This window comes from Amphiura filiformis, chromosome 14 (assembly GCF_039555335.1).
Source record: "Amphiura filiformis chromosome 14, Afil_fr2py, whole genome shotgun sequence".
Classification (NCBI taxonomy): Eukaryota; Metazoa; Echinodermata; class Ophiuroidea; order Amphilepidida; family Amphiuridae; genus Amphiura; species Amphiura filiformis.
Window position 1 is genome coordinate 13,588,678 of NC_092641.1, and position 19,442 is coordinate 13,608,119.

Sequence of the window (19,442 nt, forward strand, 5' to 3'; positions counted from 1 at the left end):
CCATGTGAAATAACACGTTCCCTTCTCTGGACCTCTGTGCAACTCAGTGGTATAGGCCAATGTAGTAAAGTTCAACATTGTTATTCAACATGCAGAGGTCAATTTCTTATTTAGATATATATTCTTTCTTTTAATATTGCTTATTAACACAGTTATTCTTTCTCTTAATAATATTTTCTAAACCTTTATTCTTTATGCAGTAGTAACAATTTTACCTTGGTTAATGTTGAATCTTGATGAATTCTTGAGCATGCAAGGAGTTAATAGACTGCCCAGGGCATTTTTATCTGTTTGACCATAGACACCGATATTTTATCCTATTTTATTTTTACTTATTTCCACGTCATAAATTTTCAAGTACAGGGGTAAAATGAAATCAGGGTCGATAAGTTGTCGATCTAGGAACCAGGGTTTCCATCGATAAAACCGGGTTTCTTGTTCGAAAAACCAGTGCTGTACTCCCCCGTTTAAAAGTCTTTCCACGGTAACAACTATTGAATTTTTAGCAAATAATACTAACTTGAAACCTATTTATTTAGTTCAATATCACCTAAATACCTTTAATCAGTTTCAACATCAAACCACTGCTGGGAAATAACGAAACAAACTTTCTTTTTATCTCATGAAAAACCTGTACAAAATCCCCATAGGAAAAGTGGCGGCGCTGTGCTTAATTAGCTAATTATGACGTCAATCCTTGTCGACCACCATAACAACAGATGACGCCCGGGGTATTTGAACTCTTTTTTTTAAACATGTGATGCATAACCAATGATCAAGGTTATGAATTGTGATACTAGAGGAATAAAGGTATCCCCCGATTACAGCGGATTAGTAATTGTTATGCGATTAAGGCGTGGGGTATGAGCAACCTTGAAGTACAGGTATCTGGAGAAGGGAAGCAACGAGTTACCCCAAATCACAGCGACAGGTAGTGACTTGGCCGCCGAGTGTTAATATATATTTATTTTGGAAGGTTCGTGTTTGTTTTAAATTTTGGGGCGTTTTTCCAAAATTTGATATTTTTGGTGATATTTCAAAAAGCGACATGCCAAAGACAAATCTTTTTGCACATACTTTGTTATTGCTAATACAACTCTTTTCAGCATACCTACGTTACAATTCGTTTTGGTGATTTAGTAATATTATAAATTTTGTGACTGCATTTTGGCGTTTTCGATGCGATTTTAGGCTTACCGTGATTTAACGTTGATATCTGGTCTTGCTCCCTTTATAATTTCACTTGATCGTCGGCTTTTGTAAATAACAGAATGTAGATTGGCTCTGAATAAGTCTCGTAGTCCTCTTGGTGGGTTTTCTCATGATATATTTAGTTTGTATTTGCATGTAACAACCCAAAACCGACCTCTGATTTCAGGGTTGAAGGCTGTTTTTGGAATGCCCGTGGACTCAAACAAGTGCACGAGTGGCGACAATGGTTTTATACTTCCCGCATTGATGATTGCGTCTACGCCTAACAATATGCTTCTTTTTATATGTTGACTGTAGCTGGTATATTACTGGCATACAAAGAATTGGTTACAGGTCAATGACCATTAACTTCAGGGATAGACCCTTCGATTATTTATGCGCCTTTCTATCACGCAGTATCTTTTTTTCCCCGCAGACATGTGCCCGTGTCATGTGACAATATTGCGTAACGTTAAAGGTTAATACATTTCTTTGACTTCGAAGAAACTGTGTGATTCTATGGCCTAGCGGTCTAAGGCGTTGAGGTTTCTGAGTTGATGTTCTTGGCGTCGCTTGTTCGAAACCGTGCGTTTATCACTTTTCTTATGCTGCTTTATTTTTCCAACGTTAGGGCCTCGAAAAACTTATTTATAATTTCTTTTTGTATTATTTATTTATTTATTTATTTATTTATTTATTTATTTATTTATTTATTTATTTATTTATTTATTTATTTATTCATTTTATTTATTTATTTAATGACGTTTTGGGGCTCGAGAGAACGGACACATTTATTTATTTTGTTTATTTATTTATTTATTTATTTATTTTTCGATTGATTATTTGATTGAGTGAGCAGATTTATCGATTGCTACTTTAGTTGTGGGATTTCTATTTGATTTTGAAGGACATCGTACATTAGTATTAATTTTTTCCGTTAAGCATTATCAAGAATTAATATCACAGGTTTTAGGGCAGACAGAAAGTTGGCAAAGTGATACTATCCGTTGATTCAGAATCGGAAGGTGCCGGGTTCGATTCCCATCTATGCCTATTTTTTTAAAGACTTGGAAAATTTCTGCAGTATGTTTATTTGGCGCGCGATCTCAGTTATTCATTTTCTGATGGCTGTGCCTCAGAAAGACACCCTCCCTCTGGAATCCAAACCACGGTTCGCTCATTACACCTCCCTTAAGTTTTTTGCCACGATCCAAAAGAGAAAAATTCCATACAGTTAATAACATGCAGCCTCACTACAGGCATTTCCTATATAGCAACGCATAATAGTTTAATTTCGACTTCAAAAATTGTTCAGTTTTAACATCAGATCAGACTCAAACTGCCAAAAAAATGCACAAAATTACCGATCACCAGATGCGAATTATAGAAGCATATCATAGTGAAGGAAAATCTTACAGTGAAATTGTAAGGTTATTGAATATTGAGGAGGGATCTGTTCGATATAATTTGAGAAAAATGGAGATTCGTGGCTCAATGGACAATCGCCCGAAATCTGGACGGCCGAAAAAAACAACACCAAGATAAAAAATAAACAACCAAACCCAAATAGCGTTTGTATCAAAAATTGTCGATGATGACCAGCAGTGCAGTCGGGATAACTGCAAGTCGGTCATGATAACTTTTTGATAACAACAGGGTATTGACATTATAATGAGCCTCATTAAACAGCGCCGCCACTTTTTACAATGGAAATTTAATGTGTAATTTACCGAAAAATAAGGATATTATTTCTTTATTTATTTTTGTAATATATGATGGTTCCAGGTTCCTGCAATTATGACTATTATTGATTAAAGGGTTTATGTTTTAGTGAGAGTTAGCATGGTTAGGTTCGATACGTTTTCCATTTGTAGTATCATTACAATTTAACATTTTCTGCGGTTATAGGGTGTGCGGAAAGACATTTCAACGCGGGAGTATATTAGCTTAATATTCTCTTGGTGCATACTACTTGCTATACACTCTTGCTAGTGGATGACGCAGCTACCGAGCTCACTGTCGTTATGCGCCGTTTAATTGTCACACTAAGTGATCGGAGCCTAACCAACTCGGCACATTCGAAACCGTTATGGCAAAGCTCGCCAAGTAGACTGCAGTACGTCGTACATGATCAGTTTAAAATCATTTGTAATCTGACTACATACGTTAGTTTATTTGGGAGACCAGGTTGAGTATCCAGTCATCTGGATCATCTGGATTTTGATCTCTATTTGGTGATGATCCCTAACTGAATTTCAGATATTGCGATTGCTAAACATATATATCGTCGGGTGCATCACATACTGGTCTATATTGAATTTTTGTATTTTTTGAGAAAATTGGTATTATAGTTCTTTTTATGGAGCTCATGCAATTCAACAAATTGCAGGCCTGAATTTGTCCTAAATAATTAGTTATAAAATGTTAAATTTGAGCTATTTATGATTTTTACAAAATACGTATTTCACATACTGATCTATCTCGATAAAACACGCATTTTTAGAAAATCGCAATTGAAATTCTTCGTATTAAGTTTACCTTTCTATAATTTAATTAGACTATGGATTTTCATGAAAGTGGTTTTAAACTAAAGCATATACGTAACATATTTATTTAAGTGGAATCTTTAATTATATTAACGTATGCAATATTGCTTAAAACTGCAATAAAGTTGTAGTTCTGTATGTGAAATAGTTATTTTCCCGATATCTTATTTAAAGTGCATTTCATACTGGTCTATCTCGAGAAGCTTCAAGATAGACCAGTATGTGATGCGTCTAAAGTCACGGCACCGTTCGCCAAATCGAGATAACCCCCAAGATAGACCAGTATGTAATGCACTTTAAATACGATATCGGGAAATTAACTATTTCACATACAGAACTACAACTTAAGTGTAGTTTTAAGCAATATTGCATACATTAATATAATTAAAGATTCCACTTAAATTAATCTGTTAAGTATATGCTTTAGTTTAAAACCACTTTCATGAAAATCCATAGTCTAATTACATTATAGAAAGGTAAGCTTAATACGAAGATTTTCAATTGCGATTTTCTAGCAATGTGTGTTTTTCAAGATAGACCAGTATGTGATGCGTCCGACGATATATCTGGCTATCAAGAAAAATAAACCTGTCAGATAACACTGAACACACATGTAGATTCGACGAATTTATTGTATTTCATTTATTGACTCCCCTTTGACATTCACATTATTTCATTGCTTCAGCGCTTTTGATATTATCCTTTAAATTGTTGTGGCGATATATTATTTTATAGCCCGTGCCTTCTATTTTAATTTATTTATTTATTCAAAACTATGGTGTCATTCACCTCGAGTGAGATCACTCTCTCGTATCATTTCGATTAGACTATCGTTAAACGTCACAATGGTCTTTTGTAAAGAGAGGTTTTGTGGACGACGCAAACTGAGAATGAATTGTAGTCTGTGGCATTCACTCAGATGGTTAACATCTCTCCATAAACTCTCCGTGTGCGTCAAGATTTGAACACAACTTCTTAGTTTAGAGCGAGTACAATTCTCGCTAATTATTACTGGATAATGGAGTTTGTTCTACTCCTAGTTCTCTTGTTAGTTTTAATATAAAGTTTCATACCGAATGAAGAAGATGTAGTAAGTAATAAATATAACTTAATTAACAGTAAATTGGGTTTTGATTGTCTTCATGTTTGTGTGATAATACTCGTGCTTGGCTGATTCTAAAAGCCTAAATAAGTCCCTGGTTGAACCTCTGGTTCTATGAAGAACTTTATTTTAGCGCCCCTACTCAGGCCTATGATGAAGAGACGATGAACCGAATACCAATCTGAGGGACTAGTCGAGACGAGTGAACCAAGACGCATCTACCAAGCCGTGTGATTATTCCCTGGTACCTACCTCGCCGATTAAAATATTTAGCGAGTCCTATTCCCAAAGTTCTTTATTAGAAAATAATGAAGATGTTACTGAACAATCTTCCTCTAAGTTCGCATCATTATATCGCATCAGAGCTTTTAATATAATCATTTGAAATGTACTTTTTACACAATTTAGTTTACCAAATATTATCCACACTGTATATTTTGTTTACAAAATGAGATGCTTAGGGTGTGAAGGGTATTATTGAAACAGGACAAGGACGTGTTCCTGAAGTTTCCCTTCGACACGCTTCAATACAGCCATCATCCTGTAAGATGGAACAATGATAAAAAATGACAATAAATGAAGTATTTCAATTAAATCTAGAAGGAAATGTTCGTTTAGGAGCCGATTTTAGAGTTTGTTTGGTTTGATTTGTCAGAACAAAGTAATTAAAATTTTGCTTTATATTTAATATTTTATGATTTTGTTGCCAACCACCGATTCAAAAAGTGTAATTACATAAAGATCATTGCGCTTTACAAAAACACGCTGATCAATATGGAATAACCAGTTCTTTGCAGTTCGTCTATTGCTAGTTTTTTACAATAACAGAATTTGACGCTACCGAGGCTCAAACTTGTACCGTCACGCACCACAGTTGAACGCCTTACCAACTGAGACAACTGGATGACTATAAATTACCAAAAATTGATTTCAAAAGAAACCACATGAAATTCGAAACGAATGAGAAAACGATAGAAAGAGCAACCAGTACATGTCGTTGGTGGCGCAGTTTTTCATTCACATTTGACAATTTGACATTCAAACATAGAGGAATATCATACAGCAATACAATCAACATTGTCCTTTAAATTATGAATTTGTTTTTTTTAATATAATAATAAATAGCTTGAAATAAGGATAAGGCCGTATAAAATGTTTTGGTTCTGGTCCAGAGGATTTTCATGAATTGATGAGGGAGGGAGGTTTTTTTTTTTTTTTTTTTCCAATGTAAAATTAGCATTGTCAGTAGTTTTCGGTCTTCTCCAACAGTGCTCGAGGAAACGATGAGGCCCTTTTTTTTTTTTTTCAAATGTGAGATTCTGAGGATAAACCCCTAGAGTACCACAAAAAGACTTGGAAGTGATGCTTGTTCTCAAATAAACTTATTTATAAGTATGAAGATTTCATAAATCATTCCAAAGTCTAAAAAAATAAAAAATCTAAAAAAAAAAAAAAAATCTGACAAATCCCAGAAAGTGAGGAGGGAGGGGACGAGAACCAAAATATTAATTTTACACGGCCTAAGTGCTTGTACTCAAAATACGTATTGCTAATTTGAATCAGTGGAAAGGATTGAAAATGAGGTATTTTCGTAAAATTGTTATATCTAAAGCACAAAAACGGTGAAAACGGACAAAAATGTTATTCTACATAATATTCTTATTTGTTAAATTTGGTTGAAACAATATTGATTTGTTCAAACATTAAAGATTAATATAAACCAATGATATCGCTAAAGTAACTCCCGATGATTGAATACAGAAAGATCGTAAGCGGCTAAGTGTTTATATTATTAGAGAGATTGCGATGTTCCAAACGCAGTACGTGGACCGTACGTTTTCACGTACGTTTTTACGTACTTTAATACGGTGTTAAATTATGCTAGTCTCGGTTCCAAACTGGATTGTGCTCATTCGTCACGAAGGAGAACAAGTCGGCTGGAATAAAGACTAATATCTGATCTAATCTAATCTAGGTCGATAGAGGGCATAGTTATTGAAAAATTAATAGTAAGCGCAGGTTACTGAGTCTCTGCCTAATTCAAACAGCCCGCTTTTGATTTTGACTAAAATTTGGACCTACATGCTGATTAAACTTAATTGTTTTTTTTGTGCTCTCCAAAATATTATAGTTGCCCTAAAACATATATTTTGGTAGATTAAAGATCACTTCATCCATACATCATGATTTTACTTTCAAAATGAGACTTTTTCGTCCTGAAAATTGGGCGCGTTGCATGGACTTAGACACGAGGTAAAATCAACATATTTCAACGTAGCATCTGCGTTTTATTTGGAATCCAAAATGGGAAATCGAAATGTCATTTTTTGTACGCAAAGTATCACACACATTTCAATGGGCAATCTCTGCGTATGAATATTGCGTTTAAATTTAGTCCACTTTAACACATCGCTGTACCTTCATTATAATGATTTGTTACAAACAAAAAGGTTCATAATAATAATTAGAGTTTCCTTCGTATGTTCATTATCTGTGACTGTCTTTACCATATTGTGAAATGGACAAATTTTGTGCATTTTCAACGATGTATCTACGATTATTTCGCACGTGGAAAATCTACAAAACTTACTAAATACGTGACCTCGCTTCGATACAGGAGAGTGGTTTTGAATAGACCTACGTACGTCCGATACCTGCGTTTGGAAATCGCAATCTCTCTATTATGTTAGCATTCACTTATTTGTATTCAGCTGATTCACATAATCTATACTTACCTGTTTTTTGAAACAGGCTGGTCTTGGTTATCCAACCACGTGATAATACCATTAATCCAGATAATACCGTATTCGTCACCGAAGGCAACGGGATCAAAGTGTACATGGACAATATCGGGATTGGCCGTGATTAAGGCAGTACTGAATTTCATCATTCCTGAGGGGGGAAAAGGAAAAGGAAATTATGGTTGAAGTTCGCGGGATGAAGGAAATACAGTAACTGCGAATTCCCAACAATGTTGCTTTACGGAAGGGTTATGGGAGCTTGTGTTTAAGAGGTGGGTGTCACGATCGTTTAAATAAAAAGTTTAAAATGGTATGCTTTTGTCGGGCAATGTATGCTAGCTACCTGTTTATTGTATCAAAATGACCAAAGTGAGAAAATGGGTACGTTTTGTTCTATCGGAATAGTCCTGTTTAGAGTATGACAGATATAAGGGTAAAACATTTTTATACTTGTTTTCATAACAATGACTACAGCTTGGAAAAAATAATTCATAACAACCAAATTATTGCAGCATTGATTTAAAAAAATGCCAAACATCTACAGTACCGGTAAACGTGATCAAATGATGCACGAAAAATACCAGCTAAATGCGAACTACAGAAGCTGAGATATGAGGGTGTAGGCAGAACTTTTTGAATGATCCTCACAATAGCCTATAGTGTAGATTGGTACACTAGCAATAGTTGAATGGTAAGAAATTGGAAAAGTCTGAGAATAAGTAAATTTTGTAGGTAGTTATAATTAAAGACAGAGATAAAAAGAATTGATCGCGCCTGATGTCACTGTCAATTACGATCCTTGATTGGCTAACACAGGTTAATAGCGCGTAAAAGGAAGACCGGTCTATCTGGTGCGGATCGGAGAACGGGAACAGCAGCAAATGGCGAAAAATTACGTACTTCTACAAGGCAAAAAGCAGCTTTTCTAGGCATTGTTGACATGGTGCCTTCGCCAAAGAAAGTGTCCTACTATAAAGACCTAACTTTTGAGATGGTTTGCATGTTTGAAAGTGTAAAATTAACAATAAGGCGCCCGGTTATACCGCTGCGTTGAGCAAGTCATCATCACGACATTTGTAAAGAAACCGTGCTCGAGTTTGATTGACAGATGACTTCAGATGCGATAAATTCTTTTTATCCCTGTCTTTAATTATAGTTTGTTGAATTTCATGAAAACATTTACCATCTTTTCCAATGTAAGGCTTCTGGTTATCAACAATACACACAAGATCGTCAGTGTACATAGTCATTAGTGTTTCAATATCTCCGTTCGAAAACAATTCCGTTTTCTTTGCGTAGTGATCCTCAATCTCTGATTGCAATTTTGGAGAAGGCTTGGTTACTGCACTAAGGAAAGATTGGCTTCCTTTGATAGAAAAAAATTACCACTTAATCAATCAATCAATCAATCAATCAATCAATCAATCAATCAATCAATCGATCAATCGATCGATCAATCAATCAATCAATCAATCGATCGATCAATCAATCATTCAATTTCCATATTCAAATACATTTCAGCCCATTGAGGGGTTAATCAGTCTAACCAAAGTTATGGTAACAAAATATAAGATCAAATATCAAATATCAATAGCCGTGTTTGTAACATTGGCAAATGCGTGAATTAGGAAAATGTTCTTAAATTAGGAAAATTATGGGTATTGGCTGTTACTTATCAGTATGGGATACCCTGCAATACTTGATTGCCGTTGGTGCACCGACGGGAAGTATGTACACCTATTAAGTATAATAAGGCTAAGGTATAATTGGAATATTGCAACAGAAAGAAACAAGTAAACACATGCTAAAGTATATACTGTTTTTCACATCGATTACCTGGACAAGTAAACTGGTCTAAACCATCTACAATGCATTTCTCCATGCACCCCATCCGTTGCAACGAATCCTGTCGATTAGCAAAGCATCTGGCACAAGTTCCCTGGCATCGCTGCTCACCAAACTCACCCTTTGCATTGCAATGGACCATCCATATCATTACAATGGTCACGATGTGATGTAGTTCCATTTTTGTTATTTTGTTGTTCAATTCAATTTGATCAACTGTTAAAAAGTTAATTGAGTTGGCGTTTGAATGTTTTCCCTCTCCAATAGGACGTAAACAATAATGATTACTATAAAAAATACGAATTACAAAAGCAGAAATATATACTATAATGTTAAATAATGTTTATAGTAAAATTACAATATTAATAAGAAGAAGATAACAACCAGTCAATGCTTACAGCTTAGTAGTTTGAAATGGCCCGATGCTGAAATGATTGTTCACGTTTCAATTCTCAAATAATGAACCCGCAAATGTTTAATTTGGTAATAATAAAATAATCCCTTTTCAGTTTTGCGATTCATTCTGATGAAAAAACTAGGAGAGATGATTAGGTTCTGACTGATTCTAATTGAAATTGGTAATTAAGTTCTATATATAATTTTTTAGAAAAAAAGACAACATAACTTCCCAGCAAATACAAAAACGTTTTAAGAACGTTTTAAATAAGTTATATTTTGGCTTTTGGTTTAGGTAAAAATGTTTTAATAACATTAAAATGTCGGGTTATATAAAGGTCATGAAAACGTTTTAAAACGTTGTGTACGAAAACACACTACAGCAATATTTTTCAAATGTTTTCAAACTGTTATTGTAAACTATTTTTGCGAACATATTTTGCCAAATATTTTGTCAACACTTAAATAACATGATGTTAAAATATTTGCATCCAGCAAACACAGAAATGTTCTTAAAATGTTTTTTTTTCAAAACGTTTTAATAACATTTAAATGTCGGGTTATATAAAGGTCATGAAAACGTTTTAAAAACGTTATTGCAAATATTTTGGCAATCATTTTTCACAAAATGCTGGGCCCAGTAAACACAAAAACGTTTTAAAAACGTTTTAAATAAGTTATATTTTGGCTTTTGGTTTAGGTAAAAACGTTTTAATAACATTAAAATGTCGGGTTATATAAAGGTCATGATAACGTTTTAAAACGTTTTGTATGAAAACACACTATAAAATATTTTTAAATGTTTTCAAAAATGTTATTGTAAACTATTTTTGCAAACATTTTTGCCAAATATTTTGTCAATACTGTTACGATAATTGAACCCAGCAAACACAGAAATTTTCTTAAAATGTTTTTTTTTTCAAAACATTTTAACATGTTTAATAACATTTAAATGTCATGAAAACGTTTTTAAAACGTTATTGCAAATATTTTGGGCAAGCATTTTTCGCAAAATATTTTATCAACCCCAAAATAACATTCTGTTTAGAATGTTTTGTATCAAGTTTCAAGAATGTTTTTAGAATGTTATCAAAACGTTTTTATACCCTTTATACAACCCGACAATTAAACGTTTTATGTAAAACAGTTTTGTTTGCTGAGCAATAGACTATCAACAAATGTTTTTTAAGGTTATGAAACCGTTTTATACTCTTAATATACCCTTTAATATAACCCGACATTTTTGTTTTCTGACAACCTTTTATAACATTTTGCGAAAGATGTCGAAAACGTTTTTGTGTTTGCTGGGATGGTATCACATTTTGCAATACACCCAGTAGTCCTGGTGCAAACCAAATTTTTAGGGTTGAATGGTTTTAGCAGTTAAACAATGTTAAAGGTTGTTTTCTTGCTGATTCTTGCTCTTTTAATGGTGTATCTGGAAGGGTGAAAATCGTCAACCATTGGGCAATCCGAGATATTCATGATGGCCGCCACATAAGTCTGAAATAGCATTCAAATGATGTTGCAGTTATAAAAGGTATTAGACTGGCTCTATTTTGGAAAAATCGCGTTCTTAGCGGCAAGTTTGCGTAAAAGTTGGCAACCAGCTTGTTTTTATCAATCTGGTTACGCTGAACTCTAATCTGTTGCCTGCCAAGCAATATTTTAAGATAGTGACCCACAACAAGATCCCTATAAGATCGCATTGGGTCAAACATTAATTTTATTCCAATAACACTTTTAAACATGTCAAATTACGCGTCTGGTCCCATGGATCTCAGAAATGCAATGTTTGTGCATGTACGACTTATCGTTAAGAAGTTATGGCCGCAAACTGTCACAGGTCGATTTGCTTTATTGTGTATGTGTCAAAAGTCAAAATTGCTCAAAATTGTTAGCCTAGTTAAAATGTTTCAGAAAAAGAATAGTTTGCACAATATGTCTAGTTAGCATGTTACACACCAAAGAGTCAATGTAGGATTCTATAGGATTCAATTTAATTTGTATTTATTTATCATCTATCTTCTGAACATGGCATCGCAAATAGTAAAACTTATTCTTTACCGTAATCCCTTGAACTTTAAGATCAGTTTGCATCCATGTTAACGAAAATAGGAGACACTTAAAATTTTCACCCCAATATTGACCTTGGACCTGTTGAGCCCTATAAATTGGTAATTATAATGTCCTACGCGCAAATGTTTAAATGTTTGTGATCCTTAGACCCAGACAAATTTGACATATTTTTTAGTGAATTCGGAGAATTTTTTATTTTTGCCCCGTATATGAGGTCTTTTTTAAGGGTCACGGAGTTTTTGAACTCCGCATACCCGAATTAACCAAAATAATTTTGGTTGGCAACTTTTACGCAAACTTGCACATATTTCTAAAATAGAACCAGTCTATATCAAACCAAATAATAATATCGCTGGCATTAAATTGTGATGAATAATTGCCATCAAGTCTGCACTTACTTGAATATATGCCAATGTGGCTTATACTATCAAAGTACCATGACATCAAAGACTTTAATAGTGCTGTAATTAAACTAAAGCAGGCGCAGACCCTGCAAAATACAGACCACAAATGAATTGTATATCCTAAACAAAGATCAATATGTCAAAATTAAAACAATACCTGTACTCTTTAGTTCTGATTTAAGATCTCAATTGTTGAAATTGGTTGAGAATTCATTCATTCATTCATATTTTATTTTCATCAATCATCAACATCAATATACAAGTGATACTAATAGCTCAACAAAGTAATAAAATTAAATGTAAACAAGAGTCATTGGTATAAATAAATATCAATAACAGTAACAATTATATCAATATAATTAAATTAGAATAGTATTACCAACGCTCTGCAGGGTCTATTGTTCTATTGTTTCCGATTAGAGCGCTGACATATTGGAAAATGTTGCCAATCAATATTCATGAGAGTGTACATTCAACGTCCAGTTTGCGAAATTGGGTGAGTTGTGTTTGGTAGGTGTGAAATACATCTGACTGGGCGTTTTAATTACGTAACGAATAAAGGCATTGACATCGTCGAATGGCTGCCCAGTGCTGTTATGTGTTTAGTTATTATATAGGCCTAATAATTATTATTAAATGTATTCATCATTCCTTTCTTTTCCCTTCTCTGTACTTATTCTTTCCCAGGCCTACATTTTATCACTCCCTCGCTCTCATTGTCCCCTCTCACCCTCCCTCTCTCATTCCCATCATTTTCCTTATATTTCTATTTATCTACTTGTCTTTATTATCCCTTCCTCCAGCCCTCTCTCATTCTCCATATCCCCTCCTCCCCTCTTCCTCCCTCCCCCTTCCAAGACTTCTCACAGAGGTGAATCTGTCCCTCCCCAACCCCCTCCCCTCTTTGGGTACGCCACTATTTCTATACCAATCTCCTTCTTAAAATAAAATTAAATGGAAATTTCTTAAAAACAACCTTTATAGGCCTATACTTATACTTACATGTATACGTATAGCGGTATAGCGATTACCAATACCATTATAGTGTAATATAGATTATATGGACTGGAAATAGCAGCCTTCATACATTCTAATGTGTAATCGATCACCAAGAGCATTCAATTTATTTAAATGAAACACCTATCGTCAGGTGGGTGGTAAAGATGATTGCATCGACAGCTAAAGCCTCCTATAGTCTTCAAACCCACACAAGCACACATTTGGGATACATTGAGTACAATGGTACCACTTTACACATGACTGCCCTTACACATGACTGTAGTGTGGTCACTTATTGATACTCGCCTGTTGTGTAGAGCGTTAATATGATGCCGGATCAGTGACCAATTTAATGGCGGAACCCCTTTATTCGAAACAATGGTACCACTTTTATGAATAGCCTGTCGCAACTTCTAATCGGCATCAAACGAACAAAAGATTATATAATCTATTGCGACTCTATTTCTATTTAAAAGCTCTTTGAGTATTACTATGTACGATTGACCAAAATACACTTTAAATGCATAATGATATTACGAGCGTGCTTACCACACTGCAATGGCAATTGATTTTGAAGTACTTCTACGATCAGCGCCTAACAACGGATAAGCTGGCTCTCTACAAACACGCTCAGTGAATAATACATACTATCAAAATATAACATAGTAATACATGATAATAAATATAGAATTAAAGAACATGTTATTTGAAACCCAATGGTTTAACTTTTACGTTCTAATTAATGAAAGCTTGTTCACTTGTTCGAGAATACATTGTGTACAAATGAATAGGCTATGCAACTTTTAAATTTGCATCTTCCTTGGGTGTTTTTTTTTCGTATCTTTATTTCTTTATTATTAACGAATGAGGTCTTATACCCGAGCTCATCTATTGTTCTTACTATGATATATTTGTCTTTGTAAAAAATACCTGATAACTTAACTATCTTGCGGTCTGTATATACATTGAACATGACATGTTGCAATACACCTAACCCTAGCATTAAAGTGTAATAATATCCTTTATTGAATTCGTACTGAATCCTAAAAAGTACACTTTCTCTCATTGTATTAATGAGTGCCATCAAGTCTACTCACTTCATATATAATGTCAATGTGACTTCAATGTACCATTACATCAAAGACCCTATATACCCCTAAAACATCATTAATGTTTTAAAACTATTAATTTGATGAATAAACCTTTTCATCAGCTTGTATGGGTTTTTTTTTTTGGTTTCTTTCTTTTTTGTGTGAGATCTTAAGATCACCACAATCTGTAAACATTTTGCAATATTTTGAAATACTCACTTGCATGTAATGTCAATGTGACTTGTAAGTACCATGACATCAAAGACCAGCAAATATTGTATTTATTGTATTTATTTATTCTATTTATTTATACCATTCGGCCCTAAGGGCAAAATTGCAAAAGCAATAAATTAAAGAGATGCCAAAACATCAAAAACAGCACAAATTTGAATTAAAATTAAACCAAAAACACAGAAAAAACAAACACCAAACAAAACAATGGAACTGGCTAGTCAAGATGGGCACGGAGGGCTAACTTAAAGGACTGCAGAGAATTACATTGGATAATGGTGTCGGAGCAGGAGGATAGAAGGAGCATACATCTGGGATTATATATGCAATATATACCCATCATTAATGTTTCAAAACTATTTTAATAGATTAAAATCTGACAAATAAATAACCTTTTCATCAGCTTTTATGATTGTCAATTTAAAAGTACACGAAAAGTAATGAAAACAAATTATGTTCAACGGGCGGTCGGATCTTTCAAAACTTTTTTTTTTATGTGTGTGGGGTGGGTGGGGGTGGGGGTGTGTGTGATCTTCAAAATCACCAAAATCTGTAAATAGTTTGCAATATTTTTAAATCATCAACAACAACAAAATCCTGAAGGTGCGACTTGAAGTCAACAGAAAATTACAACGTCAATTTTAATAGATGTTTACTGAAATAGAGCCATTGTGAATTCTTGAAGCTCCCCGTTGATGCGTTTGAAGAGAGACATAAATCTGTAAAAAAAAAGTAGGAAAATAATAATGAATTAATGTCAAACATTTAGTAGGATCCGAGTGTGGACAAATTCATATGTCGACATCGAATCGAAGTCGATTTCACTTCGACGTATGGGGAGGATGGGGTGGTATGCGAGTGATGGGGCATGTGCCATTTTATAGGACCACTTTGATGGAAAACGCTTTGAAGATTTAACTCCTATATATGAAATTGTAACATTAAAAGATCTTTTTTACCTATTCAAAAACGGTACATCACAGATATGTCAAACTACACGTTGTAGAATCGCGTTTGACCATGGGCAATAGGCCGACCCTGAAGTTTTTGAACACAATTTATTGATTTGAAATCGGACCCTTTTGTAAGGCCATGCCCTTGCCATTCAAACCTGCTGGTATGGTTTTCTGTTTGCGTTTATTTGAGTTTTTTTCAAGCGGAACAATTTGAGACAATTTAATCAAAATCGGAGCAATTTTTTAATAATGACCTTTACGGATCCCAAAATATGATTTGGACCTTTTTGTTTATAGCTCGAGAACTATCCTATGATGATAGGAATACCCCAGCAAACACAAAAACGTTTTAAAAACGTTTTAAATAAGTTATATTTTGGCTTTTGGTTTTGGCAAAAACGTTTTAATAACATTAAAATGTCGGGTTATATAAAGGTCATGAAAACGTTTTAAAACGTTTGGTATGAAAACACACTACAACAATATTTTTAAAATGTTTTCAAAATGTTATTGTAAACTATTTTTGCAAACATTATTTCCAAATGTTCTTAAAATGTATTTTTCAAAACGTTTTAATAACATTTAAATCTCGGGTTATATAAAGGTCATGAAAACGTTTTTAAAACGTTAATGAAAATATTTTGGGCAAACATTTTTCGCAAAATATTTTTTCAACCCCAAAATAACATTCTGTTTAGAATGTTTTGTATCAAGTTTTCAAGAATGTTTTTAGAATGTTATTAAAACGTTTTTATACCCTTTATATAACCCGACATTTAAACGTTCTCTGTAAAACATTTTTGTTTGCTGAGCAGTAGATTATCAAAAAATGTTTTTTTAAGGTTATGAAAACGTTTTATACTCTTAGTATACCCTTTATATAACCCGACATTTTAACGTTTTCTGACAACTTTTTATAACCTTTTGCGAATGATGTCGAAAACGTTTTGTGTTTGCTGGGGTACATTAGTACACATGCATTTTGGTTTAAATTAGGCACCTACCCCTACAAATATTATGAAGACTCGTCGAAATACATTTTGCGAGTATTATCTTTATAAAAAATCAAACCTACGTACCCTGTTTCTGGAGAGAACGGTGAAGGACAACTAAACATGTGATGCGATCAAGCAAAATCAGTCGGAACTCGGAAATATTAAATTTTCAGTGTCTTATAGGATAGTAAAAAGCATTTACAAAGCTGAATTTTGCAAAAAAAAAAACGCCATTGAAACTGAATAACCAGTTCTAAAGATATGAGCAACTAAAGAGTTTCCAAAACAAAAGGTAACAAAAGGAAATATTGCCTTTGTTTGGCTGTATCTCAAAATCATTATTTCCGAGTTCTGCAAGATTTTGCTCGATCGCATCACATATTTTGTTGCGCCGTACCTGCACCATGCTGGCTGCTAGTCCTGCTTGGCATAAATCGTCATGATACCGTTTACCCAGATGATTCCGTGTTTGCTAACGGTCCCGTTTCTAAAGGAGGTAGAGGACAACCAAAAAATTATTTTTCAGCCTTACCTGACGAATGAGACCTGCCGGTCTTGTTTATCAAACCACTTGATGACACCATTGACCCAGATGATTCCGTATTCGTCACCAAAGTTGACGAGATCAAAATGCATATGATCAAGTTCTGGGTTTGCAGTGAAGTAGTCTCTAAGTTGTTGTGTTCTGTCTAATAAAGTTGAAAAAAATCTAATGAAGTAAGCAAAAACTTTAGTTAGTGTGTATCAGGAGCTGTGCTTGGCTCTTGGGTTTGTAGGTGGATGGGTAAACGAGTCAGTTAGTGAGTAATTGAGGTGGTGAGTTATTAAGTAACCGATGTGGGGAGACTATGATGGGGTGAGTGAGTGGGTGTTTTAGAAGGGTGGGGTGGTGTTGGGGCTTAAAGTTGGTGAGCGAGTGAGTAAATGAGGCAGTGACAGAGTGAGTGAGTGAGTTTGTTAGCTTGTTAAAATTAATGGCTTTGTTAGTTACTTATCCAGCAATCACAAAACGTTTAACAGCAAACGTTTAAATGTCGGGTTATATAAAGGGTATAAAACGGTTTAATAACATTAAGAAATTTTTTTGACAATTTAATGTAAAACATTTTAACTGTTGACAAAGTATTTAGCAAATATGTTTGCCAAAACGTATTTTGCAATAACATTTGACAACATTTTTGAAATGTTGTTGTAGTGTTTTTTCATATGAAACGTTTTTTAAAATGTTTTCATGATCTTTATATAACCCGACATTTAAAATTATTAATTATGTTAATTATTATTAATTATTACTTATATTATTATTAATTATTAATTTATATAACCCGACATTTAAAATTATTAATTATGTTATTTAAATGTTTCACCAAAATCAAAACGTCTTTATAACCTGTTTATAACGTTTAAAAACATTTTTGTGTTTGCTGGGTATAGTTATTTGGTAAGCGTCGTCAGTCAACTAGTTATTTACCAGCTCGGCCAATGACAGGTTTTTGACCATCAATGATTCCCAAGGCATTTTCGCTCAATGTAACAATATAACCGACGACATCTTTTACCGAAAGCATTTCCGATCTCTTTTGGAACAAGTCCTCAATTTCTGTTTGGATTACTGGAGATAGCGTGTCAACAACACCAAGGAAAGAGTTGCTCCCTTTGATAGAAATAAATAAATAACACCAAAAAATTTATAGGTGTCATGTGACGGCATATCAAACTTTAGGTTAGGTTTTTGATAGTTTTGACTATTTCCCTACCCATGGTGACTGCTGCTCGTGGAAGTTATCAAACTCATCCAAAATCGATGCATTCCACCATAGATGTAACAGGTTAAACCCAAGGCAGTAGCATTCCTTATAATCTAGAAGCCTTAATTTTTGATCGAGTTCAACACCTAATCGGATTTTCAAAGGTAATAAATTATGACTTTAAACGAATACTTGTATTAAGATTTACCTGGACAAGTAAACTGATTTACATCTTGTCGAATACATTTCTCCAAGCATCCCATCCGTTTCAGTGAATCCTGACGATTAGCGAAGCAATCTTTGCAAGTTGCCTCACATTGCTGCTCATCAGTCCTACTCCCAGAGTTGCGATGTAATAAACTCCGTACTGAGCACACCATGGCAATGATCAACAAAATGAGGTGAAGTTTCATATTGTAATTTTTAATTCAACAGGATACCTGTTTGAAAAGAAAAATGTAAATAAAATGCGTAGATTCTATTTTTTTTCAATGGTGGATCCCATTGGGTTATTCCAGCCGAAATACATACACCCGCTATGGAAGACATGACCTTAATCTTGCAAATAGGGAGTGTGAAAAGTTAATGGGGCTACCCGAATGGGGAATCTATTTCAAATTCTACACCAGCTGTTTTTAGGATTAATGTCATGTTCCCATTGGAGGTGTATGGATTACCGCTGAAATAGCATATTTGAAATGGGTGTAACCCACGTAGCTTACAGTACACCATGCCCGACATTTCAAGTTAAACTTGTGGGGTCCACAGTTTAGAATCAAGTTTTGTGCATGGAGTAGCAGTATAGCAGCTTGTTAACTTAATAACAGCTTGTTAACTTACCATTGCTTGCAGTTTGAACCCTAATGAAGAAATGATCCCGGAGACAATGAATCTTTTCAATTATCATAATCAATGAACCTGGTATGTGACGTGTTTGTAACATGTGCACTAATAATTAATGAGATCAGAATATAACCATGCCATGGGAGACACTATGCTGATTGGTTCAAATAGCGCGTACGAGTCTTGCGTCGACTCGCACGCGATAAAGCGTGTGATATCGTGTCATATCACACTGGTAAGAACCAATAAGATTGCAAGAACATTCTCAAGTGTTT

General features: G+C 34.2%; 2 protein-coding genes across 2 annotated transcripts; both read right to left on the minus strand.

Annotated features, from left to right (window-relative positions):
* Positions 1-5,148: 5,148 nt before the first annotated feature.
* Positions 5,149-9,788, minus strand: LOC140168934 (uncharacterized). The gene is made up of 4 exons (XM_072192246.1): positions 9,417-9,788; positions 8,764-8,946; positions 7,575-7,731; positions 5,149-5,380 (listed from the first exon to the last, which is right to left on the minus strand). Exons 1-4 carry the CDS (start codon positions 9,604-9,606, stop codon positions 5,314-5,316), a joined length of 597 nt encoding a protein of 198 aa, XP_072048347.1. The 5' UTR covers positions 9,607-9,788; the 3' UTR covers positions 5,149-5,313.
* A 3,595-nt stretch (positions 9,789-13,383) lies between these two features.
* LOC140168935 (uncharacterized) lies at positions 13,384-19,423 on the minus strand. The gene is made up of 5 exons (XM_072192247.1): positions 19,165-19,423; positions 18,533-18,764; positions 18,048-18,230; positions 17,109-17,265; positions 13,384-15,344 (listed from the first exon to the last, which is right to left on the minus strand). Exons 2-5 carry the CDS (start codon positions 18,735-18,737, stop codon positions 15,278-15,280), a joined length of 612 nt encoding a protein of 203 aa, XP_072048348.1. The 5' UTR covers positions 18,738-18,764; positions 19,165-19,423; the 3' UTR covers positions 13,384-15,277.
* Positions 19,424-19,442: the final 19 nt, after the last annotated feature.